A 26,390-nucleotide genomic window follows, 5' to 3' on the forward strand; every position below is an offset into this window, starting at 1 on the left:
ATTAAGTCTCCCCACTCCTCTCTCTCTCTCTCACTGTTCAGAAGGCTTCGCCTGTCAGCCTCAGACACTAGAGAACATTATGGGAACCATTTGAACAAGTTATCAACTGTTCTCTCATTTCATGGTGTTCAGTAGCGAGAATGTTAAGCCTATCGTATAATTTTAGTATGAATTGAAAACATGATCTCTGAATTCAAAGCAAAAAGATATTAATTTGTGCTAAACACACAATATACGCTGATGATTAATAGCATTTACGAATGTTATAATATCGTCAGAGAGAAGGGAAGTTAGTCAGCAGCAGGAGAGGCAATTACTAATATTGCTTGACTAGCCTCCGCAGACCTCCGCTCGCGATCCGCCTCCGGAGGCGCACTGCTGCTTTTGCCCGCCAACTGTCGCTATATATGGATACCACCATCTCCCGCCGCCCCACCCTCAAACCCACCAATTTCCCCTACGCCTCTATACCCTCTTTCGGTTCAAATTAGGCCTACATACCAGGCCTATTTATACTTTAAAGACTATACTCCTCCCTTTCCCTCCTCCTGTTCTCTCATGAAGGATATCATCTGCTTCACCTATTTGATGAGTTCTCTACTCATGCTGGCCTAATATCCTATCCATTGCAACAGCAGCAACGGGTAATTATTGCAACAGCAGCAACGGGTAATTACTGCAACAGCAGCAACGGGTAATTATTGCAACAGCAGCAACGGGTAATTACTGCAACATCAGCAACGGGTAATTACTGCAACAGCAGCAACGGGTAAATATTGCAACAGTAACAACGGGTAAATATTCCAACTGCAATAACAGGATAAACAAGGGACCCCTCGATTGAAATAATCAAGGAATCCCTTGATTTATTGTTTTAAGAAGGTTCTATAGGTCTAACCACTATCATGGTTTGCATAAGTTTGGGAACTGGATATAAATAGGCGCTGACACGTATGGACCAATAGGCCTTCTGCAGTTGCATTTCCTTCTTATGTTAAGACTTTGCAATTTCATTACCATCCGGTAATTTTAGCATCATTAGAACTAATTAGTTAATTCTTGTTAGAATTGGAGTTAATTCTTGTAACTCTAGCATCATTATCTAGCTTCGGAACCTTATTAAATATATTAGCGCTAAATTACATCTCCCGCTCTTTCGACAATGTCAGTAGCCTATCTTGATTGTCATGAAGTGAATCTGAGTCTTCTACTGACTTTATTCCCCGCACCAGTGTTCATATCGTCTGTATTTTTGCAAGTATTGCTGCTTAATCCCAGATCTAAATATTATATATATATATATATATATATATATATATATATATATATATATATATATATATATATATATATATATATATATATATATATATATATATATATATATATATATATATATATATATATATATATATATATATATATATATATATATATATATATATATATATATAGGGAAGGGAGTACCACCTCTAGCTGGAAGAAGGGGGTTATCTTGAGATGATTTCGGGGCTTTAGTGTCCCCGCGGCCCGGTCCTCGACCAGGCCTCCACCCCCAGGAAGCAGCCCGTGACAGCTGACTAACACCCAGGTACCTATTTTACTGCTAGGTAACAGGGGCATAGGGTGAAAGAAACTCTGCCCATTGTTTCTCGCCGGCGCCTGGGATCGAACCCAGGACCACAGGATCACAAGTCCCGCGTGCTGTCCGCTCGGCCGACCGGCTCCCAGGGGGACCCATAGCCTCGGAGGAAACCACGCATAACGCATTAGAGGGAATGTTTAGATCCCCTCCAATACTGTTTCTGTGTGCTTTTCTCCTACCACCCCCTTCCTTAAATATTTTTTGTGCTTTATTATGCATTTGATGGTTACAAGATATACATGGGTTGATACAAAAATAATAATGCAAAAAGGTGCTTAAAGGTTATGGATCTCTTGAAAAACACAACAATGGGAAACATTGATGAATGTCACAGACGGGTTCGATCATTGTTGCAAGTCAAACACTTCTTCGAATTCCTCTGAAGTTGGACTAGTGCCCAAGACGCAACAGGCATTTCCCCTCTGAATATATATATATATATATATATATATATATATATATATATATATATATATATATATATATATATATATATATATATATATATATATATATATATATATGTACTCCATTTATACTCTTTGTTTCCTCTGGTATGACAATGCTCTGAGAGACTGAAGATAACACCAACAATGCCATGAGCCTCTATCTTTCTACTCAGTCTATGGCAAGGCACTGACTCGAAAGCTTTGCTGAAGTCAAGTTACACAACGTCTATAAACCTTACCATTATCAACTGCCTCGATTGTGTTGGAATAGAATGAAAGCACGTTTGTCAAGTATGAACGGCCCTGAGTAGAACCTTGTTGGTGAATCATTTATTTATCTATGTTTTTTCAAGATGAAGAGGAATGGCTTTTGCGGTTATTGATTCATGCAATTTTTCCCACAAGAAACGTTAAGCTAATCGGCTAATAGCGACATAATGTTTAGAAATGTTAGTAGAAATGTGGAAATATTTAGGATGTTGGAATATAAAACAAAGAAATGTAATACTTAAACTAATTATTGACAAACACATACACAAAGACATACACGAACAAACACACACATAAGGTTCATCTGGGACTGTTTGTACTCAGGAAAATTAGTGCTTCTAGACTACACGTGACGTCCTCAGTTTTAATGAATATGAGAAACAATAAACGCAAGACGCCTGAGCATCTTATACACACTAGCAAGCACGGTAAAAGTCCACCATCTTTCACATAACCCCCAGTACACACAGGAGGAAAGAGGCGAGATGTGTGTATTATTAGAAATACATAAAAGCACATCAAATAAATCATGGAAATGTCTTCTCACAGAAATAATAATATAGGATAAAAACTATTACAATAAATTTACACAACGTTTCGAGCCTACATGGTTCATTCTCAAGTGAAGGGACAGTGCCGGGCGTATCCCATAGGATAAAATGCCTAGATTGTTTCAAGGTTACATATGTCTGATCACTAATCATGGTTCGATACATCAGTGCTGCCGCTGCATTCAGCTCATCAGTCTTCGAGCTCGTCTGAGATGGATCTCCCACGACGAAGAACACTAAATTCCTCGAACTCGAGACTGTCCACCGACTTATACGCCTCCTGGCTGCTGTAAGGGTCCGGGTGCATTAACTTGAAGGGGATCTCGGCTACCAGCTCCCCTCCAAGGGCGCCACAGTTCAGTCTGACGCGCAGGGAATAGGAGACGATAATGCCCAGAGCGTCGCTGGCGCTCCTGCTTGCGGACATGATCGTCGAGGAGGCCAAGGTGGCGTCCTTGTCTTGAATCTGGCCGTCGAGGGCCACTCCGAAGGCCCTGCAAGCCAGAGGCGTCAGGGCAATTGTCCTGGAAAAGCTGCTATTGGGGATGATGGGGCAGCCATCGCGGGATTCTATTGAAGCCACAATGCGGCTAAAGTTTGTGTTGGTCATGGTGATCTCCACGTGCTGCACCACCTGGTGAAGGATGTACTTCACCGTCTTCTTAGACGCGTTGAGAATGCTCACATGAGGCTCAAGGGACTGGCCGTGGTAGTACAAGTCACGGTCAAGGTATACCTCCAGGCGGAGCTTGCCGGGGTGAAGGGTAAAGCCTTTGCTTACCAGGATCTGTGGCTGGCGGCCGCTGGGCTTGTCCGGCGCTCGCTGGATCTTGCGAACCGCCAAGGTGACGGAGTTACGCCTGTGGGGTTGGTCTTCGGCGTTCTCAGCTACGTAGAGCATCAGTTCGTAGATAACTCCAAGCTTTTTGCTCTGAATGAAAGAGGAGAGTAGGCCTACATTAGAGCGTGAACACCAAATATGAGATCATGAACAAGGCTATCCCATGAACGTGATACATCCACCAGAACCCAAACGTTGGCATCTAACTGTCCCTCGACTCCTGAGGCACTAATAAGTAAGACAAGTAGTATTTTATTTGTGTATACGAGAGTTCTTACATTCTTGTACAGCCACTAGCACGCATAGCGTTTCCGGAAGGTCCATAATCCTAATTTTCCCCGGAATACGACCTGCCCAATCGTATAACAACCAGGTACCCATTCACTACTGAGTGAACAGAGGCTACAGATAAGCTTTGGCGCCCAATCAATCCTTCCCGGCCAGGATACGAACCGAGGCCAAAGCGTTCGCGAAGCTCCGGGCGAGTGTTTTACCACTGTGTCATGGAGACCGCGAACGTGTAGTTCTGATTGAGTTACATATGAAGCCATCATGGTCCAGTCAGCGGTAAGTGGGCCAGAGGTGTTCAGCCAGTGGGCCAGATTCACGAAGCAGTTACGCAAGCACTTACGAACGCTTTGCTTTCTTTCCTCAATCTTTGGCGGCTTTGGTTACATTTATTAAACAGTTCACAAGCGTGAAAACGTCACAATCAACTGTTATTATTGTTATAAACAGCCTCCTAGTGCTTCGGAGCTCATTAATTGTTTAATAATTGTAAACAAAGCCGCCAAAGATTGAGAAAAGTTGTACAGGTTCGTAAGTGCTTGCGTAACTGCTTCGTGAATCTGGCCCCTGTACGATAGGTTCGATCCCATAACAACAGACAATAATATCGGTTAAGACCACATTACAATATAATCATCAAAGAAAACCTGCCTCTTCAAAGGGGGGGACGTTTATGTATATATATATATATATATATATATATATATATATATATATATATATATATATATATATATATATATATATATATATATATATATATATATATATATATATATATATATATATACACCAAAAGGTGTATCCTGTTTTGTGTATTATATATACTGAGAGTAAGTATACGCATTTGTGGGCCAGTAAGCTACAGTGGTGTCCATAACAACGCATGTTGATAGGCCTTATTAAGTCCATAACAACGCATGTTGATAGGTCTTATTAAGTCCATAACAACGCAAGTTGATTGGCCTTATTAAGTCCAAGACCAAACCAAGCCCATTCCACACCTTCACTGTCCCCCCATATCAAAGCCAATAAGCTAATTACCCAGACGTGCTGCCTGGGTAACAGCTTCTCCCCCAAATCAACCTACCCTGGCTTTGCGCCCTGGTGAGGCCACTCCAGACCAGGTCCAGAGTGCAACTCCATAGTCTCCTGAGACTGATGGATGCCTCCTACTAAGCTAAGATACGGCCCAGAGTGTACGTTCCTCACTAACTACCCGTAATCCAGCTACAAAATCAACCAACCAGTAACCGAGATGAGAGAGTAAATAAAACCAAAAACCCACCTCACGGCTCCTAGTGAGTTTCTCGTCGATAATCACGTTAATGTGATTTCTTTGTGCAGACCAGTAAACATCAGTGACCAGGCTACCATTAAGTGTTCTTCAACGCTGTAAAACTAACAGAGATAAAGATAACATGAGATAAACATGAGATAAAATGTGATTGATTATCTCAATGGAGGAAGGCTGTTATAGGCCTTCAGACTCACAGAAGAAAACTGTTCTGTTTTCTGTTCAATTCTCAGAACAGAAAACTGTTCTGTTTACGCTGTTCTTAATGAATGCTCATTTAACAACGTACCGTATGAGAGATAATTGGATTAATACGGTTAACGAAGTAGTACAGAGAAATCTAGTTCATTTATTTTGGACAAGATTAAAAGGCTGCTTGGTGTCACCACGTCAGTTGAGAGGCGGGCCCAAAGAGCCAGAGCTCAACCCCCGCAAGCACAAATAGCTGAGTACACGAGAACGAGGAAACCTGAATGGTTTAGTTTGGCGTGAAATATTCTAAGACAACACATGTAGAAAACGATCATTTCCTTATCTGTGGATACCTAAAATATTCTGAATACTCAAGCCTCTTCTCTTCCCCATCCTTACTACCACCACCACCTTGAATAAAATACTCATCAACGCATCTGACTTCTCAAATGAAACTAAGTAGGAAAACAGCATCCAAAATGGATTAGAAACACTCATATAACTACTTCACTGATTAGTTTTTTTTTTCATTACTTACAACGTGCAAACTGAAATTCAGGTCAAAAAAATTGATTGAAAATTATATTAAGGAAACCCTTATGTGTCCCTTTTGGCCCCTATGTTGCATTAATTCAACCAGACATGTAAATAACATCGAATTTACAATATGTAAATTCGATGTCACTTGCAGAGTTTTAAAGGGAATATAATGATTAGAATAATTATTACATACCCTTCAAGACTCTCCAAGTAACACCGAATTTACAAGTTATTGTAAAAGTTACTGTAAACATGTGTGGTGGACTGACCGTGCCCTCGGCGCCCGGCTCTAAGGTGACAGACGGAGGGGTATCCTTGGGCAGCAGGAGGGTAAAGGGACGGGCTGCAGCCTCTCCAAGCTTCTCCAGTAAGCCTAGCCATCGTCCCTCCCGCCGGCCACACCTCCGTCCCCCCTGGCGGCGTCACCTCCAACTTCACCAGCTCGTACTCCTTGCTGAAGTTGAGACCCATGACCTCGTCCTCCTCGCGGCCGTAGCGGTACGTGAGGGAGATGCGAGCGAAGACCTTCCTGTCGCGGAGATAGTCCCCGTCCACCACGACGGCGCCTTCGACGGGAGAGACCCGGGTGAGGTTGTCCACGAAGTCCCGTCGACATAGGTACGCTGTGATCTTGCCTGGAATTAAAGGGAAGTGTTAAGTTAATTATTAATATTAATAGCTTTAAACTGCTACACTTTTTTTTTCAGTCCGCTCCTGTGCCAGGTAAGTTCACTACGGGCTCACTATAGCCCGTGCTACTTGCCCCGCTCCTGTGCCAGGTAAGTTCACTACGGGGTCACTATAGCCCGTGCTACTTGCCCCGCTCCTGTGCCAGGTAAGTTACGGGCTCACCATAGCCCGTGCTACTTGAAACTTGTTCCGAGTAGCTGAATCTATAACAACTCCATGCTACACTTTGTGTGATCCCAACATGCTTTGTCCAGCCACTTGGGCTGGACGGTAGAGAGACGGTCTCGCTTCCTGCGGGTCGACGTTCAATCCCCGACCGTCCAAGTGGTTGTCTGTTTATATATATGCTTTAGGCTTGAATCGAGGTCCCTTCCCAAGGTGGAACTAATGACCCATACCCCAGGATGTAACTTTACAACAGTTGCCTAACTCCTAGGGGGTACTTACTTGTCTACTAGGTGAACAGAGGCATCAGGTGACAGGAAACATCAGCTAATGCATGGGGATCGTACCTCAGATCCTCAGTTGTGAGTCAAGAAGGAAGCCAACTGTACTACAGATACCCAAGACCAGTAATAAATTTACTGATATTGTCCGATAAGTGTAATTAGCTCTTTTCTGCTCCATAAATAGTCATTAATTATATTAATTAATTAATTATTAATTAATTATTAATTAATTATTAAGTATTTATTAATCAATTATTAATTAAATGATAATTAATTATTATTAATTATTAATTATATAATATAATTCATTGCCATTGCTGGGGTCAGGAAGCCTGTACCGAGGGTTGCTGACGTCACTCTCAGGCCAATTACTGACCTTCCCTAGCATGCCACCCACAACAGTTGTCTAACTCCTAGGTAATTGTTAACTTGTAAGTGAACAGGCCATCAGGTAAAAGGAAACGTGCTCAGCGCTTTCTGTCCTGCTCGGGGATTGAACCCGGGTCCCCCGATTGTGAGCTGAGAGTGTACACCACTGTGTATATAGTGGCTGTTCCATCTTTGTCACTTCACACAAGCGATCACCTTAAGAAAAAAGACGTGACCACATTTTGCGACAAAGAATTTACAATTATCAGATTTTTTTTTTTTTTTTGAGATATATACAAGAGTTGTTACATTCTTGTACAGCCACTAGTACGCGTAGCGTTTCGGGCAAGTCCTTAATTCTATGGTCCCTGGAATACGATCCCCTGCCGCGAAGAATAATAATAATAATAATAATAATTTTTATTTAGGTAAGGTACATACATAAAGAGATTTTACAAAGTTTGTTGGCTTTATAGATAGAGCTAGTACATACAATGCCTAAAGCCACTATTTGGAATCGTTGTTACAACCAAGTACACATTTTACTGTTGAGTTAAACAGAGGCTACAGTTAAGGATTTGCGCCCAGTAAATCCTCCCCGGCCAGAATACGAACCCATGACAAAGCGCTCGCGGAACGCCAGGCGAGTGTCTAACCACTACACCACGTAGACTGAGAATTCAGAAATATGTGTGAAGCAAAATAAAGACGTCAGACTGAAGGTTAGTTCCACTGTCTTACTGTAATCACCTCCAACCTCTGGAGGCTGGGACGTTACCACACCTCTTTAATCAGATGAACAAATCCCCAAGGGCCGTGACGAGGATTCGAACCTGCGTCCGAGAGCATCCCAGACGCTGCCTTTGTTCATTTCATGCATCACGCAATTGTGATTTCTGTGTGCTCTTTAATCAGCTTGTTCTCACCAGCGTCCCCAACGGCAGGAAACTGTCGTACTAAAGTCTCCCCTTATCCTAACCTACCAGAGGACCCAAAACAGAAAACGGAGATTGTCAGTTAATCCCGCGAGCCGCTACCATTTTCTAGTAAGACGATTTTTGGCTTTATGTGGAGTACGTCAAAATACGACGCTCTATTAGGACGACGGCTTTTGTTAATCGTATAGGATATATAATCAGGATTTCCTTAATCCTGACTCTGGCAGGGCTAGACACTTGGATTAAGACGCTTGGATTAAGATGCTTGGATTAAGACGCTTGGATTAAGACGCTTGGATTAAGACCCTTGGATTAAGACGCTTGGATTAAGACGCTTGCATTAAGACGCTTGGATTAAGACGCTTGGATTAAGATGCTTGGATTAAGACGCTTGGATTAAGATGCTTGGATTAAGACGCTTGGATTAAGACCCTTGGATTAAGACGCTTGGATTAAGATGCTTGGATTAAGACGCTTGGATTAAGACGCTTGGATTAAGACCCTTGCATTAAGACGCTTGGATTAAGACGCTTGGATTAAGACCCTTGGATTAAGACGCTTGGATTAAGACGTTTGGATTAAGACGCTTGGATTAAGACGCTTGGATTAAGACGCTTGCATTAAGACGCTTGGATTAAGACGCTTGGATTAAGATGCTTGGATTAAGACGCTTGGATTAAGACGCTTGGATTAAGACGCTTGGATTAAGACGCTTGGATTAAGACGCTTGGATTAAGACGCTTGGATTAAGACGCTTGGATTAAGACCCTTGCATTAAGACGCTTGGATTAAGATGCTTGGATTAAGACGCTTGGATTAAGACGCTTGGATTAAGACGCTAGGGACGCTAGACGTCCCTCTTGCACCTGATGGCTCGCTTCTCCTAGCAGTAAGCAGTTACCTGGGACGAGGGTTCTATCCTCCGGTAGGTGAGTTATGGGCCAGTAGGAGCACATTGTAACTAACTCACTTCCTGGCCCCGAAAATGAGAAGATATTCTAGAATGACCTGATCCTAATTCCACAAAATTGGTTTTGTTGTTGTTTAAGATTCAGCTACTGGGAACAAAAGGTTCCAAGTAGCACGGGCTATGGTGAGCCCGTAGTGGACTTACCTGGCACAGGTGTGGGGCTGTAACTTTGGTTTTGTTGAAATAGTGAATATATATACACTATATTAATTGTAGCTATACTGATTCACTCATTCACTTGCTCGATTTTACGGTTAAATACGTCAAATGATGCTAATAATATTAGGTTCAACGGTGAGCTATTTGAATGCAGGATAAAAAAAACTATTATTACTAGCATAACGTAACAAGAGGAAATAATGAGTAGAGTAAAACATTTCAAGAATAACTAAAAATAGTGTCCCCCTAATCCTTCTAATTTCTGTTTTCTCTCGTGAATTAAAATGACTAAAGAAAACGAGTATATTTCAAGGGGGGTCTCTAGTGGAAGTGAAAAAATTAAATTCCAACAGTGCCGGAGTAACCACTAACTTTCTTTGAATATTTTATTGCTTAAGCGTTCCTTCTCAGTATTAAGGATTAAGATATAGAAAGTGCAAGATCATAGCTCATTAAAAGAACCAAACGTAATTCTAGCAGATCCAACTAAGACAAAATTCCAAAATTGACATGAGGTTATCTTGAAGTTATCCTGAGATGATTTCAAGGCTTAGTGTCCCCGCGGCCCGGTCCTCGGCCTTCTTCTACAAGGGCCATATCTTTTACCTGAATTTACCCGAGGGCCATTATCTCTAGTGGCCTCGACGAAAACAGGAAGCCGGCAACTTGTCAAATGTCCCCTCCATTTGTCCTGATATCATCGAGCAGGATTATGAAATTCAGCAGTGTTTTGGTATGTACGGTCTCGGCGGGTAGGCGGTTCCACGGGTTTAATAATACGTCATTATGTCGGGAGGACAGGAAGCCAGGTTATATATATATATATATATATATATATATATATATATATATATATATATATATATATATATATATATATATATATATATATATATATAGAGTACATGTTAGGCTTATAACCCCCCTCCCCCCACCACCGACCAGGATGTAACCCCAACTCCTGGGCACCTATTTACTGCTAGGTGGACAGTGGCATGAGGTGAAAGGACACGCGCCAAACCGTTTCTGTCCCGCCCGGGATTCGAACCCGGAATTCTGGATTGTGAGTCTAGAAGGAAGCCGACTGTGCTACCCGGGACCCCCTGCTCCTTGTTTGTGTTACATCCGGCCTACACTGGAGGCCTGGTCGAGGACAGGGCCGCGGGGACGCTAAGCCCCGAAACCATCTCAAGGTAACGTTAAGGACTCTTCGAAGACGTATATCTGGATCGGGTTCCTTCTCGACTTATCACCTTATGCTCCTGTTCACCTAGCAGTAAATAGGTACCCAGGAGTTGGTCAGCTTGTTATGGGGTTGTACCCGTGGGGGGGGGGGGTCAGTAGTTTGATCTAATTAACATATATATAATGAATTAATTAATTATATACATGCCTAATGAACATGTATATATACACTGGCTGCCTGTCCCCCGACATGATAAAGTATATCTATTATAAATCCAGTTGGAACAAACTCTCAGGAAAATGGGAGGAGACCTTTGACAAGTCGTCGGCTTCCTGTCCCGGTCGAGACTGCTTGAGAAATGGTTGCAAGTAGAAATTCAATGTGCTGTTCACCACCCATGTTGTTCACCACATACATCATGGACCACATGTTCACCACCCATGTTGTTCACCACATACATCATGGACCACATGTTCACCACCCATGTTGTTCACCACATACATCACGGACCACATGTTCACCACCCATGTTGTTCACCACATACAACATGGACCACATGTTCACCATCCATGTTGTTCACCACATACAACATGGACCACATGTTCACCACCCATGTTGTTCACCACATACATCACGGACCACACGTTCAGCACTGATGTTGTTCACCACATACATCATGGACCACATGTTCACCACCCATGTTGTTCACCACATACATCACGGACCACATGTTCACCACCCATGTTGTTCACCACATTCATCATGGACCACATGTTCACCACCCATGTTGTTCACCACATACATCACGGACCACATGTTCACCACCCATGTTGTTCACCACATACAATATGGACCACATGTTCACCACCCATGTTGTTCACCACATACATCACGGACCACATGTTCACCACCCATGTTGTTCACCACATACAACATGGACCACATGGTGACCGCATATGTCCACTACACATATGTGCTCCAAGGTGCCCAGAGATGTTCTCAACTCACATTGATCGACACATTTATCGCAGCGAGACTAAATATTCCTTTTAGACCTGTTTTTGTCACGGCCGCAGTTACAGGTCATGGCCACAGTTACAGGTCATGGCCACAGTTACAGGTCACGGCCGCAGTTACAGGTCACGGCCACAGTTACAGGTCATAGCCACAGTTACAGGTCATGGCCACAGTTGCAGGTCACGGCCACAGTTACAGGTCACGGCCACAGTTACAGGTCACGGCCACAGTTACAGGTCACGGCCGCAGTTACAGGTCACGGCCACAGTTACAGGTCATGGCCGCAGTTACAGGTCATGGCCACAGTTACAGGTCATGGCCACAGTTACAGGTCATGGCCACAGTTACAGGTCACGGCCACAGTTACAGGTCATGGCCACAGTTACAGGTCATGGCCACAGTTGCAGGTCACGGCCACAGTTACAGGTGTGACGATAATCTCCTTCAAGAGATTGAGCCTGCTCTTCCCTCCACAATTACGTCGTTGTGGTTATATAAAACGACTATGGAAGACATGTCCAACAACAACAACAACACCAGCAAGGCTTGCCAGGGTGAGCAAAACGTATGCAGCCAGCCACCTGTTCGTACTCAAACCACCAAACTACATGTTGATCGCTACCGGCTCCGCTGATTGGTCGCCGGTCTGGCTGCACCTGCACTCGCCCCCCCATACTACTTGATGTCTGGGGTCGCACCAACCCCAGACTCAGAATGTTCAGTGCTCTCGTTGTCACCACTCCTCCCAGCTAGACGCTAGCGTGTACTGAGAGAAGTGGTGGCTTAAAGCCAATATTCCAACACCTCCCATTTACTTTGTATTGCACTTCTTGTTATTTTGCCTTAACGTAACTTTTCATTGTGTCATTTAATTATTCTTATTATTTTGATTGATTGATTTTATTATAAAAATTTGTTTGTGCATTTTATTCATGTTTTGATTTATTTAACGTAATTAAAATTTCATTGTTAAAGTTTACTTGTGTTTTGTGTGTCTTCTCCTTACCTTACCACAGACGAAGTTCCAGTTTTTCTATTTTTTTTTATAACTATGTGACGAGGCCATACCCCTAGCCTTAAACAGCCGAACACCAACGCGTTACCGTCACAAGTTATATGGGGGCCTGTCCGGGAGCTTCACTCAGGTACTGGTGCCAAGTGATAATTTATGGTAAGCGTATTTAACTTTGTTAACGTAGCTTTACTATTTTTCATATTCAACTTCATTTTTTATAAGGTGCGGTGTATTGTGCATTACGAGAGTAACATATAGTGAAGGTGAGACAACTTTGGATTACGTGGTGACTGTAGGCCGCAGTCATACTCTTAATTGGTCATCTCTCCCTCCGTGTTATTACTCGTATTTACCATCTATGTCCCTTGAATATTTCTCATTCTGACAGATCATCATATTGGTACCCTGGTACTGTGGTCTGCCCCGGGTCAAGAGTACCCAATCTTCTGCAATCTGACTGTAGGAGGACAAAGAGGGCCATAGTTCCTCTAGCTCGAACTTTAGTTGCTGAATTGGGACCTCAGCAGCAGTTCTCGTCACAAGTTGACACCTCGCACCCCTACACGTCAGTCAGAGATGATGATACATACAACGGTAGGGAATTAGCTTATTTTTTTCAGAGCACAAAAGTTCGCTAATTCTGTATCATATTAAATTCAGTGGGAAAAACTTGCTTTATGTCCTATAGAGACTTGGCAAGGTATGCCTACATCCTTGGACTACCAATTTTACTTTTGAAGCATTTGACTGTTTCATTTGTTTTCGAAACTTTGTTTCATTTGTTAGTAGGATTTTCTTGCCCTTATTCTCTTACATGAGTACCGGGTACAAGATTTCCTGCGCCCTTGATTTAATTTAATCATTTAATATCTTTCACTTAACGTTAATTGTTAAAGATCACACAGGATAGGTACCAGTTGCCACGTTGTCCTGTTTCTGACATTTCACTATCGAATATTCGTGTACCTTTATTTGCTAATTTCACCATGTTTCGTCTCCAAACTTTCCGTGCAAATCCAGCAGGTGAAATAGGGACTTTAAGTCGTGCCAAGAGGACTGAATTACAAACTCTTGCACATGAGTATCAACTAGAAGTTCCCTACCAAGCCAACAAAAATGACCTACACAACCTGTTGCTGGATTACTATTTAGAGCAAGGTAAGATAGACTCTGAAACTCATGAAACTTACTATATTGCAGAGAAAACTGACTTGGCAACGATGAAACTTAAACTAGAGCTGGCCAAGATTGAACGCGAACAACAAGAACGAGCTGCTGCCATACGAAGGGAAGAACACGAACGCGAAGCTGCTTTGAGGAGAGAACAAGAACGAGAAATCACCCTCAGAGAACGCGAAGCTGCCTTGAGGAGAGAAGAACACGAACGTGGACTCGCCCTCCACGAACGTGAGGTTGCACTACTCCAGGAGCGGGAACGAGTACAGCTTGAAGCACTCCAGGAGCGGGAACGCGTACAGCTTGAAACCAAACAACGCGAGTTGGAAATGCAACGCGAACATGACAAGCAACAAGCAACTCTGGCTCTAGAGTGTCGTCAACGTGAAATCGCCTTGGAAACTTCCCACTTCACTCAACGCCAACAAGCTACTGCCAATCTTCCCGTCAGTTTTAATATATCACATGCAAGTAAGTTAATGCCATCCTTTGTAGAAGCAGAAGTTGATGTGTTTTTCACCACCTTTGAAACCCTTGCTAATCAACTCAGTTGGCCTGTCGACCAATGGGCCACACTTCTCAGAGTCCATCTTACAGGTAGAGCTGCAGTCACACTCAGTACTTTGGCGTCTGAGAATGACTACTACACTCTGAAACAAGCAGTGTTGGACGCCTACCTACTTTCCACCGAAAGTTATAGAAGGAAATTCCGTGACCACCTGAAGGCAAGTACCACTACCTTCCTCGAGTTTGCTAACACGAAACGGAGGTATTTCATGAAATGGCTGGAAGCAGCACATGTCTCTACTTTTACAGAACTCGTCAACCTGATGCTTGTTGAAGAATTCTTGAGACGTGTGCCGCCTCCTGTCCGCCTCTACTTAGCAGATAAAGAAGAAACCGACTACCTGAAGTGTGCTAAGTCGGCTGACACTTACAGCCTCATCCACCGGCTGACACCTGAACCATCCTCCAGTAAGAAGTCGTGGTACAGTTACGAGAAGGTGAGCCCCGATCAAGCTGGTTCACAACTGTACTGCAAGTATTGTAGACTCTATGGACATACCATAGACAAGTGTGGTAAGTCTCAATACAAGGGAACCACTGACCAACAACGACCCAAACCAACTCCTCCTAAGTCCGGTAAGCCTGTGATGAATGTTGGTGTTGATGTTAATGATCTTTCTCTTTTCAGTAACCACCTGTATACTGGAACTGTCTCTGCCAACGGTTCAAATCCGGAGGGACGTTTCAAATTGAAGATCTTGAGGGACACAGCGGCTCTACAATCGATCATCTTGAAGTCGGCTGTGCCCAACATAGTCTACACCGGGGAAACAGTCTTCATCACTGACCTCACTGCTACCACTCCATACCCTCTCGCCAGAGTCCACCTGGATTGTCCCTACGTGAACGGAGAAGTCCAAGTCGCCGTCAGGGAAAAGCCTTTTCCCATGCCTGGAGTGCAACTTCTCCTAGGCAACGACTTGGCAGAAGACCTGCAACCGACCAACCTGATCGTCATGGACAAACCCCAGGTGTGTAACTCTGTGCCAATAAACCCTATTCTTGAGTATGTTCCAGCAGAGGTTCAAGAGAGTGATGAAGTTTCTCCTCCGGTTCTCGTGACCACCCGTGCACAAGCCGCACGTCCACAGCCAGCTGACTCTACTGCTACCGCTGTCCCTCAAGACCCTCAGAAACTCCCCCCGCATCTGACCAAGTTGGAGTTCCGTAAGTTGCAGAGGGAAGATCTTACTTTAACACCATTGTTTTTCCAGGCTGAGACTCAACCCGACAGTATTCCTGGGTTCTTCCTAGAGAACGACTTGCTCTACCGCAGATATAGACCCAGTAAACTGAAGGAGGAGGACGATTGGGCCAACATCGAACAACTTGTGATTCCCACCAGCCTGCGGCCCACTATTCTACACCTGGCCCACGGAGCATTCTCCCACTACGGCTTCAACAAGACTTACCATGGGATTCGTCAAGACTACTACTGGCCAGGTATGGTAAATAACGTCAAACAGTACGTAAAACAGTGTCATACATGTCAGATGGCAGGCAAACCGAACGTCTCCATTCCCAGAGCACCACTGATTCCCATACAGGTGCCTGCGGAACCTTTCCACAGACTCATAATAGACTGTGTTGGTCCTTTACCTCGGACCAGTTCAGGTAACGCCTACATCCTAACCATCCTGTGTCCTACCACCAGATTTCCCATAGCAGTTCCAGTGAAGAACATCACGGCTGCTACGGTTATCAAACATCTATTGAAGATCTTCACTCAATACGGATTTCCCAGGGAGATTCAAAGTGACTGTGGCACCAACTTCACCAGTGATCTCTTCAAAAGGACACTGGAGGAGTTCAACATCAAACAGGTATTGTCCAGCCCCTATCATCCTGCTTCACAGGGTTCTCTTGAACGTAGTCATCAGACCATCAAAGCACTCTTGAAAAAGTTTTGTAGTGAAACCTCAAAGGATTGGGATAAGCAGATTGACCTAATAATGTGTATTTTCAGAAGTCTCCCCAATGAGTCTCTAGGAGTATCTCCTTATGAGATGCTCTACGGCCGTAAGTGCCGTACTCCCCTTAAGGCTTTCAAAGACTCTCTCAGAGATGCCACCTTCAGTGAGCATCAGAATGTGCCCCAGTTTCTTCAAAACCTTCAACACATTCTAGAGAGAGTCCACCGCTTTGCCCATGATAATCTATTGAAAGCCCAGGTGAGAATGAAGACTCATTACGACCAGACCAGCAAAGTAAGAAAATTCGAGCCGGGAGACTTCGTCCTTGCCTATTTTCCTATCCCAGGTTCACCTTTACAAAACAGATTTTCAGGACCCTACTGCGTCAAAGAGTGCAGAAACAACAACAACTACGTCATAGAAACTCCAGATAGGCGGCGGAAGACCCAGCTGTGCCACGTCAACCTCCTGAAGCAATATAATGGTAATCCTCCCACTGTCTTGACTAACTATTCCACATTCACAGAACCCTACATCCACAGTGAGACCTTCCCAGCTTCTCCTCCCGAAAGCACTGACAAGGAGTCAGCGCTTTCTAATTCCGAAATCCTTAATGATCTTCCCAAATGCTTTCAGGATAATAATCGTGCTCCTTTGCCCTCTTCTAATTCCACTCTCACCTCGTCAGATAAACCCTTCATCCTCCATGTCGACGCTAGGGGTACCGACGTTGGTGGTGTCGTGATGCAGCAACGAGGCGAGAAGAATACACCTGTCAGCGACTACTGCTACAAGGATCTACGGAACAATTGGCAAGGAGCTACTCTTCCTCATCCTGAAGCTTCAGCACTTCACTCCACACCTGAAAAGTGCTCGGTCCACCATCAACACGGACCACACCACCCTACACCACCTGCAGCACGCCCACTTCCCATCTCAACGTCTTCTACTATGGGCTTGCTACCTGCAGAAATTCAACCTGGAGACACGCTATACCAAGAGTCTGACAACATCTTAGCCCATGATCTCTCCAGAGTTTATGAAGTAGAAGCGACTCCATCCATTACTCCACCACATAACGACGTACTTCTTCCAGAACCGCAGGCTTCGGGGGAGAGTTGTGACGATAATCTCCTTCAAGAGATTGAGCCTGCTCTTCCCTCCACAATTACGTCGTTGTGGTTATATAAAACGACTATGGAAGACATGTCCAACAACAACAACAACACCAGCAAGGCTTGCCAGGGTGAGCAAAACGTATGCAGCCAGCCACCTGTTCGTACTCAAACCACCAAACTACATGTTGATCGCTACCGGCTCCGCTGATTGGTCGCCGGTCTGGCTGCACCTGCACTCGCCCCCCCATACTACTTGATGTCTGGGGTCGCACCAACCCCAGACTCAGAATGTTCAGTGCTCTCGTTGTCACCACTCCTCCCAGCTAGACGCTAGCGTGTACTGAGAGAAGTGGTGGCTTAAAGCCAATATTCCAACACCTCCCATTTACTTTGTATTGCACTTCTTGTTATTTTGCCTTAACGTAACTTTTCATTGTGTCATTTAATTATTCTTATTATTTTGATTGATTGATTTTATTATAAAAATTTGTTTGTGCATTTTATTCATGTTTTGATTTATTTAACGTAATTAAAATTTCATTGTTAAAGTTTACTTGTGTTTTGTGTGTCTTCTCCTTACCTTACCACAGACGAAGTTCCAGTTTTTCTATTTTTTTTTATAACTATGTGACGAGGCCATACCCCTAGCCTTAAACAGCCGAACACCAACGCGTTACCGTCACACAGGTCACGGCCACAGTTACAGGTCACGGCCACAGTTACAGGTCACGGCCGCAGTTACAGGTCACGGCCACAGTTACAGGTCATGGCCGCAGTTACAGGTCATGGCCACAGTTACAGGTCATGGCCACAGTTACAGGTCATGGCCACAGTTACAGGTCACGGCCACAGTTACAGGTCATGGCCACAGTTACAGGTCATGGCCACAGTTACAGGTCACGGCCACAGTTACAGGTCACGGCCACAGTTTCAGGTCATGGCCGCAGTTACAGGTCATGGCCACAGTTACAGGTCATGGCCACAGTTACAGGTCATGGCCACAGTTACAGGTCACGGCCACAGTTACAGGTCATGGCCGCAGTTACAGGTCATGGCCAATATTACAGGTCGAGGTAAATCAAGTACAGGTCAAGGCCTGCACTTGTACAAGTCACAGTTACAGGTCATGGCCCCAAGTACAGGTTACAAAAGACTGTACTTGTCACTCACACTTATAATATTCACACTTAAGTCAATAAATACTTTAAACTGTATTAATCAGAACGTCAAAATACCGGTGCTACAGTGACGTTCAAAGCACTGTAATATAGACGATCTTTCAGACGAACGACCTCCCCATCCGTCAGGTGGAAACGCCAAGACACGTTCAAATTCAAATTCAAATTCAAAATTCAAATTTTTATTCAGTTATAAGTACATACATTGTACTCGTTCATGTACTCATTGTACTCAATATATTGTCCAGATTCACGTCCGGTTGGGGTGTACAAACCGTCTCAAATTTGACGTTTTGGGACATAATTTAGATTTGCCACAACGTTAAAAATGCAACTGTTTTGCCTAACCAGGAACGTACGAAAAAAAGCCGATGGAAACGTCATTATTGCGGCGCTTTAATGACTTGTAATACGTATCATTATTAACAGATTGAGCAATTCAGTGATAAAAATGTAGCGCATTAAGTGGGAGGACAAGTTTCAGTCAAACAGGAGATGATTATGTAATAACAGAATACATATAAGGTTATGTAAGACGCAATATAACGAAACGCAATCAATGACAACGTAAATTAACGCTCAATCAACGCGATTAACTACAACAATGACGTAGTTAGTGGTAATTATAACTACTAATTCAATGACTTACCATTGGGAGAGGATTTCTTAAAGACCTTGATGGCTTCCGTCATGATAACGACTAACTATATATAGCTGCCTCCTTGTTCGACTGTTGCTTGTTCGATCGTTGCTTGTTCGCCCGTTGCTTGTTCGCCCGTTGCTTGTTGGACCGTTGCTTGTTCGATCGTTGCTTGTTCGCCCGTTGCTTGTTCGACCGTTGGATGTTCGCCCGTTGCTTGTTCGACCGTTGCTTGTTCGACCGTTGCTTGTTCGCCCATTGGATGTTCACCCGTTGCTTGTTGGACCGTTGCTTGTTCGCCCGTTGCTTGCGCGCGTGCGCAAGTGTGTGTGTGTTCGTGTGTGAGGACATACTAAGCTGAAGCCAATACCGCCCATGGCTTTATACCTGGTCAAGAGGACGTCATCTTGTTAGCGAAGTCTGGGGCGGGGATAGAGGCTAGGGGGAGTATACAGTATACATACCAGGGGGGGGGGGAGTGAGGTATACATACCATGGGGGGAGAGTGAGGTATACATACGCTCCAGGGTACAAACAAATGATTTTCTTTCATCTGATGGATCTGTCCACCTAGAAGTTAATAGGTACATAGGAGTTAGACAATTGCTATAGCCTTGCATCCTGCCTGTGTGTGTGTGTGTGTGTGTGTGTGTGTGTGTGTGTGTGTGTGTGTGTGTGTGTGTGTGTGTGTGTGTGTGTGTGTGTGTGTGTGAGAGAGAGAGAGAAATGTGTAATAGATATGATAGAAAAATCTAGTGTACTGACACCCCTGGTTAAAAAGGCGGGGTCCAAGAGCTAAGAGCTCGATTCTTCAGGAATAAAGAGTTAATACACATTATGGGAACACTAAAGGCAGTAGGGGTGAATGGAATGCAACTATCAGGGGGAAAGCGGCAAGCCATTACGACTATATAGCACTGGGAAGGGGTCAGGATTTGGGATGGGACGGGGGGAAAGGAATGGAGCCCAACCACTTGTAGACGGTCGGGGATTGAACGCCGACCTGCAGGAAGCGAGATCGTCGCTCTACCGTCCAGCCTTTGCGAGTAGGCTAAACGACATCAGACTTCGTTTTGTCGCCGGAAGATGGCAGCAGTTTTGGTGGCCTTAATAACCCTCCAGAGGTTGATAGACCTTAAGTCCAACACCAAACTTGCTGGTTGGTCATTAAGGTATTGTGGTGGCCTTAATAACCCTCCAGAGATTGATAGACCTTAAGTCCAACACCAAACTTGCTGATTGGTCAGTAAGGTATTGTGGTGGCCTTAATAACCCTCCAGAGATTGATAGACCTTAAGTCCAACACCAAACTTACTGGTTGGTGAGATTTGCATAACTAAGTGAAGAAGTCCACAGCGAGCTACTGCTGAGAGGTGCCACTTGAAGGGCCTCTCCTTCAGGTTCACTACTGACGCAGGTAACATACTGTTTTGTGTTGGACCAGATCTATGAACCTCCTGAGGGTGGGTACAGGACCTCACTCTAGCCTCGTAGGGGGGCCTCGTAGCCTGGTGGATAGCGCGCAGGACTCGTAATTCTGTGGCGTGGGTTCGATTCCCGCACGAGGCAGAAACAAATGGGCAAAGCTTCTTTCACCCTGAATGCCCCTGTTACCTAGCAGTAAATAGATACCTGGGTGTTAGTCAGCTGTCACGGGCTGCTTCCTGGGGGTGGAGGCCTGGTCGAGGACCGGGCCGCGGGGACACTAAAGCCCCGAAATCATCTCAAGAAGAAGATAGCCTACTGGCCAAGTAGCAACGATTCCTTTCTCAAGTCGATTGCGACTTGATCGACTTGAGAATGGTCCAGGACGGACCGAAACGTCGTCGTCGTCCCTTCACCTTCTAGTGTGTGGTCTGGTCAACATTCTTCAGCTACAATCGACTTGAGAATGGTCCAGGACGGACCGAAACGTCGTCGTCGTACCTTCACCTTCTAGTGTGTGGTCTGGTCAACATTCTTCAGCTACAATCGACTTGAGAATGGTCCAGGACGGACCGAAACGTCGTCGTCGTCCCTTCACCTTCTAGTGTGTGGTCTGGTCAACATTCTTCAGCTACAATCGACTTGAGAATGGTCCAGGACGGACCGAAACGTCGTCGTCGTCCCTTCACCTTCTAGTGTGTGGTCTGGTCAACATACTTTAGCCACGTTATTGTGACTCATCGCCTGCAGAAGATTCCTTTCGTTCAGTAATTATTTATTGTTTAATGGATGTGTTTAATGCCCTAATTTTTTTGTACAATCTCGAAGTAAACTGAACAAATCCACAAGGGCTGTGATAAGGGTTCGAACCTAAGTCCTAGAGCATCCCAGACGCTGCCTTAATTGACTGCGCTACGCTACATTTGATGCGTCACGCTATTATGATTTCTCAAAGTAAATACTTAATGTATACATACATCACTCAGTGTATTTTTTCCTGTGTGATATACAGGTTGTTAAAGTAACTCCATTGTTACCTTGTCTCGTATACAAATTGTGTGTGTGTGTGTGTGTGTGTGTGTGTGTGTGTGTGTGTGTGTGTGTGTGTGTGTGTGTGTGTGTGTGTGTGTGTGTGTGTGTGTGTGTGTGTACTCACCTATTTGTGCTTGCGGGGGTTGAGCTTTGGCTCTTTGGTCCCGCCTCAGTGTGTGTGTGTGTGTGTGTGTGTGTGTGTGTGTGTATATACTCTTAGTATCTGTAGAATCGAGCTATTAGCTCTTGGATTCCGCCTTTCTGACCAATTTATTTTTCCTCTATTATGTCTACTACATATATTTATCTTATATACACACACACACACACACACACACACACACACACACACACACACACACACACACACACACACACACACACCCTCAGGAAGCAGTCCCTAACAGCCGTCTAACTCCCAAGTACCTATTTACCGCTAGGTGCACAGAGGCACCAAGGTGAAAGAAACTGCCCATTTGTTTCTGCCTCTGCCGGGGATGAAACCAGGGCCCTTAGGACTACGACCCCAGAGCGCTGACCACCTAGCCGCGAGGCCCCTTGTGTGTATATATGTGTTTTTCCTTTCTAAAGTATACGCACTTTTTCGTTTGGTAAAAATATAAGTAATTTACATAATAATAAGTAATTACATAATAATAAGTAATTACATAATAATAAGTAATTACATAATAATAAGTAATTACATAATAATAAGTAATTACATAATAATAAGTAATAAAATAAAATACATAATGTAATAAGTATTTACGTACGAGGGACTTACTGTGCGTCGAGGTAGAGGCCACATATATGGGTATTAGCCAGGCTTGTTTATATGTGGCTTCCCTCGGGCGCCTGGTGTGTGTTGGCGGGGAGGGGGGGAGGAGTATGAACCTGGGACCACATTCACGAAGCAGTTACGCAAGTACTTACGAACGTGTACGTCTTTCCTCAAACTTTGACGGCTTTGGTTACATTTATGAAAACAGTTTACAAGCGTGAAAACATCCCAATCAACTCTTGTTATTACACACAGAAATCACAATAGCGTGATGCATCAAATGAACTCGGAGAGACTGCAGGATCCGTTAGTAGATCAGGATGATTCCCTGGTTGCAATTCTTTTGGCCATGTCATAGATCAGTCGATTAAGGCAGCGTCTGGGATCCTCTCGGATGTAGGTTCGAACCCTCGTCACGGCCCTTGTGGATTTGTTTAAATGTTGTTATTGTTATAAACAGCCTCCTGGTGCTTCGGAGCTCATTAGCTGTAAACAAAGCCGCCAAAGATTGAGAAAAGATGGACAGGGTCGTAAAGTGCTTGCGTAACTGCTTCGTGAATCTGGCCCCTAGTTGTTGTGTTTGCTTGGTCGAGCGTCAGCTCTTAAGACCCCATTCAGGCCTTTCGACCATCAGTAGTAGTTCAATGCTCTGACTCTTCGCACTTATTTGTTATATAATATTTAGATTTAAAAATTGTGTACCGAAATGGGTGTCAACAATTTACTTGTGTGGCCGTATATGCCAATTATTGACTATGAAGAACAATTTTATCTAAATTTTTATCTAAATTACTTCCAAGCTGCATCACTTATGAACCCATCCCTGTCCTTGTGTGGCAGTGCACAAGAGAAAGTTGTTTTCACACATCCACACATTAAAACATTGATTGTAACCATGATATATATATATATATATATATTGTGACGGTAACGCGTTGGTGTTCGGCTGTTTAAGGCTAGGGGTATGGCCTCGTCACATAGTTATAAAAAAAAATAGAAAAACTGGAACTTCGTCTGTGGTAAGGTAAGGAGAAGACACACAAAACACAAGTAAACTTTAACAATGAAATTTTAATTACGTTAAATAAATCAAAACATGAATAAAATGCACAAACAAATTCTTATAATAAAATCAATGAATCAAAATAATAAGAATAATTAGATGACACAATGAAAAGTTACGTTAAGGCAAAATAACAAGAAGTGCAATACAAAAGTTAAGTGGGAGGTGCTGGAATATTGGCTTAAAGCCACCACCTCTCTCAGTACACGCTAGAGTCTAGCTGGGAGGTGTGATGGCCACGAAAGCACTGAACATTCTGAAGACTGATGTTGGGGCGACCCCAGACATCAGGTAGTATGGGGGGGCGAGTGCAGGTGCAGCCAGACCGGCGACCAATCAGCGGAGCCGGTAGCGATCAACATGTAGTTTGGTGGTTTGGGTCCGAACAGGTGGCTGGCTGCATACGTTTTGCTCACCCTGGCAAGCCTTGCTGGTGTTGTTGCCATTGTTGGACATTTCTTCCATAGTCGTATTATATAATTGTGACGACGTAATTATGAAGGGAAGAGCAGGCTCAATCTCTTGAAGGAGATTATCGTCACAATATATATATATATATATATATATATATATATATATATATATATATATATATATATATATATATATATATATATATATATATATGGGGGGGTACCACCACTGGTGTAATTATAGGGACCCACAGCCTCAGAGAAGGGAACACAGAGCACTCAGGGAAAAACTTGACATTTAACTCTGAATACGAAAGAGTGTTCACTTCTCCTACCACCCCTTTTTTTTTTTTTTTTTTTTTTTTATATTATGATGTACACTTTATTATGCACATATATATATATATATATATATATATATATATATATATATATATATATATATATATATATATATATATATATATATATATATGTGCCAGTTTAGATCTATTGTCTTGTGTATGACCCTCTGTCCTGCGTGACAGTAAATACCAGCATTATCCTCACTTTAATAGGACTTAATTTAAATCCTCAGATTAGGCAAAATTGTAATTAATATTGTCAATAAAGATGTAATAAAAATGATTGACTATTATACTGAAAAGGTTCATTCGGACATCTCTGTGACTCATCTGTGTTTCCAGCTTCCAATTATGTTATCTTGTTCTGCTGTTCCTTAACTACAATATAGGTTCTGTCGTTTGTCAATTATTCTTAGTACCAATTATTCTTAGTACCAATTATTCTTAGTACCAATTATTCTTAGTACCAATTATTCTTAGTATCAATTATTCTTAGTACCAATTATTCTTAGTACCAATTATTCTTAGTACCAATTATTCTTAGTACCAATTATTCTTAGTATCAATTATTCTTAGTACCAATTATTCTTAGTATCAATTACTCTTAATACCAATTATTCTTAGTACCAATTATTCTTAGTATCAATTACTCTTAATACCAATTATTCTTAGTACCAATTATTCTTAGTACCAATTATTCTTAGTACCAATTATTCTTAGTAACAATTACTCTTAGTACCAATTATTCTTAGTACCAATTATTCTTAGTACCAATTATTCTTAGTACCAATTATTCTTAGTATCAATTATTCTTAGTACCAATTATTCTTAGTATCAATTACTCTTAATACCAATTATTCTTAGTACCAATTACTCTTAGTACCAATAGACTCACAATCTGGGAACCCGGGTTCGATTCCCAGACGGGACAGAAATGATTGGGCACGTTTCCTGTCACCGCATGCCGCTGTTCACCTAGCAGCGACTCGGTATACCCCGGGAGTTAGCCAACTGTTGTGGGTTGCGTCCTCAACCAAAGGTACAAGAGGAGTACTGGCTGTGGAGGCAACAGTCGTCTTTTGTACGTTCGGTGCCGTCTGACTGGTGGGTGGACTGCTTCAGTGAACGACGTAACGACGACGTTGCAGCAACGACGTTAGTATGTCGTTATAACGTAAGAATAACGTTGGTTTTCAACGTTGTTTGTTTGTATGAGAGGTTGCTACAACATCTGGAACACCTATTGCAACACCTGGAACACCTATTGCAACACCTGAAACACCTATTGCAATACCTGGAACACCTGGAACACCTATTGCAATACCTGGAACACCTGGAACACCTATTGCAATACCTAGAACACCTGGAACACCTATTGCAATACCTGGAACACCTGGAACACCTATTGCAATACCTGGAACACCTGGAACACCTATTGCAATACCTAGAACACCTGGAACACCTATTGCAATACCTGGAACACCTGGAACACCTATTGCAATACCTGGAACACCTGGAACACCTATTGCAATACCTAGAACACCTGGAACACCTATTGCAACACCTGAAACACCTATTGCAATACCTGGAACACCTGGAACACCTATTGCAATACCTGGAACACCTGGAACACCTATTGCAATACCTAGAACACCTGGAACACCTATTGCAATACCTGGAACACCTGGAACACCTATTGCAATACTGGAAACACCTGGAAACACCTATTGCAATACCTAGAAACACTTGGAACAACCTATTGCAATACCTGGAACACCTGGAACACTATTGCAATACCTGGAACACCTGGCACACCTATTGCAATACCTAGAACACCTGGAACACCTATTGCAATACCTGGAACACCTGGAACA

At 43.3% G+C, this 26,390-nt stretch overlaps 3 protein-coding genes across 4 annotated transcripts in view; 1 reads left to right on the forward strand and 2 right to left on the reverse strand.

Annotated features, from left to right (window-relative positions):
- LOC123748252 (uncharacterized) overlaps nucleotides 1–380 on the reverse strand; it is a 14,231-nt gene extending 13,851 nt beyond the window's left edge. Inside the window, exons 1-2 of one of the 2 annotated variants that reach the window (XM_069303555.1) lie at nucleotides 318–354; nucleotides 1–187 (exon numbers count right to left, since the gene is read on the reverse strand). The exon at nucleotides 1–187 is cut by the window's left edge and continues 121 nt beyond it. The gene's annotated coding sequence lies outside the window, so the exon portion shown is untranslated. The other variant, XM_045730450.2, reaches the window with a different exon arrangement.
- A 2,214-nt stretch (nucleotides 381–2,594) lies between these two features.
- LOC123748251 (arrestin homolog) overlaps nucleotides 2,595–26,390 on the reverse strand; it is a 49,121-nt gene continuing 25,325 nt past the window's right edge. The window contains 4 exon segments of the mRNA XM_069303557.1: nucleotides 2,595–3,846; nucleotides 6,343–6,444; nucleotides 6,446–6,708; nucleotides 19,468–19,845. Coding sequence (XP_069159658.1) covers nucleotides 3,106–3,846; nucleotides 6,343–6,444; nucleotides 6,446–6,708; nucleotides 19,468–19,510 — 1,149 coding nt within the window. The 5' untranslated portion in view covers nucleotides 19,511–19,845 and the 3' untranslated portion in view covers nucleotides 2,595–3,105.
- LOC138351648 (MAGE-like protein 2) lies at nucleotides 22,968–26,256 on the forward strand. Its single transcript, XM_069303655.1, has 3 exons — nucleotides 22,968–23,002; nucleotides 24,750–24,837; nucleotides 25,735–26,256. Exons 1-3 carry the CDS (start codon nucleotides 22,968–22,970, stop codon nucleotides 26,254–26,256), a joined length of 645 nt encoding a protein of 214 aa, XP_069159756.1.

This window comes from Procambarus clarkii, chromosome 50, assembly GCF_040958095.1.
Source record: "Procambarus clarkii isolate CNS0578487 chromosome 50, FALCON_Pclarkii_2.0, whole genome shotgun sequence".
In the NCBI taxonomy this organism is placed as follows: Eukaryota; Metazoa; Arthropoda; class Malacostraca; order Decapoda; family Cambaridae; genus Procambarus; species Procambarus clarkii.

Coding starts and splice junctions, on each gene's coding strand:
- LOC138351648 (XM_069303655.1), top strand. CDS start 22,968: ATGCATCAAATGAACTCGGAGAGACTGCAGGATCC. Junction 23,003..24,749: donor TCGGAGAGACTGCAGGATCC/GTTAGTAGATCA, acceptor TTAAATCCTCAG/ATTAGGCAAAATTGTAATTA. Junction 24,838..25,734: donor AGGTTCATTCGGACATCTCT/GTGACTCATCTG, acceptor TTTGTATGAGAG/GTTGCTACAACATCTGGAAC.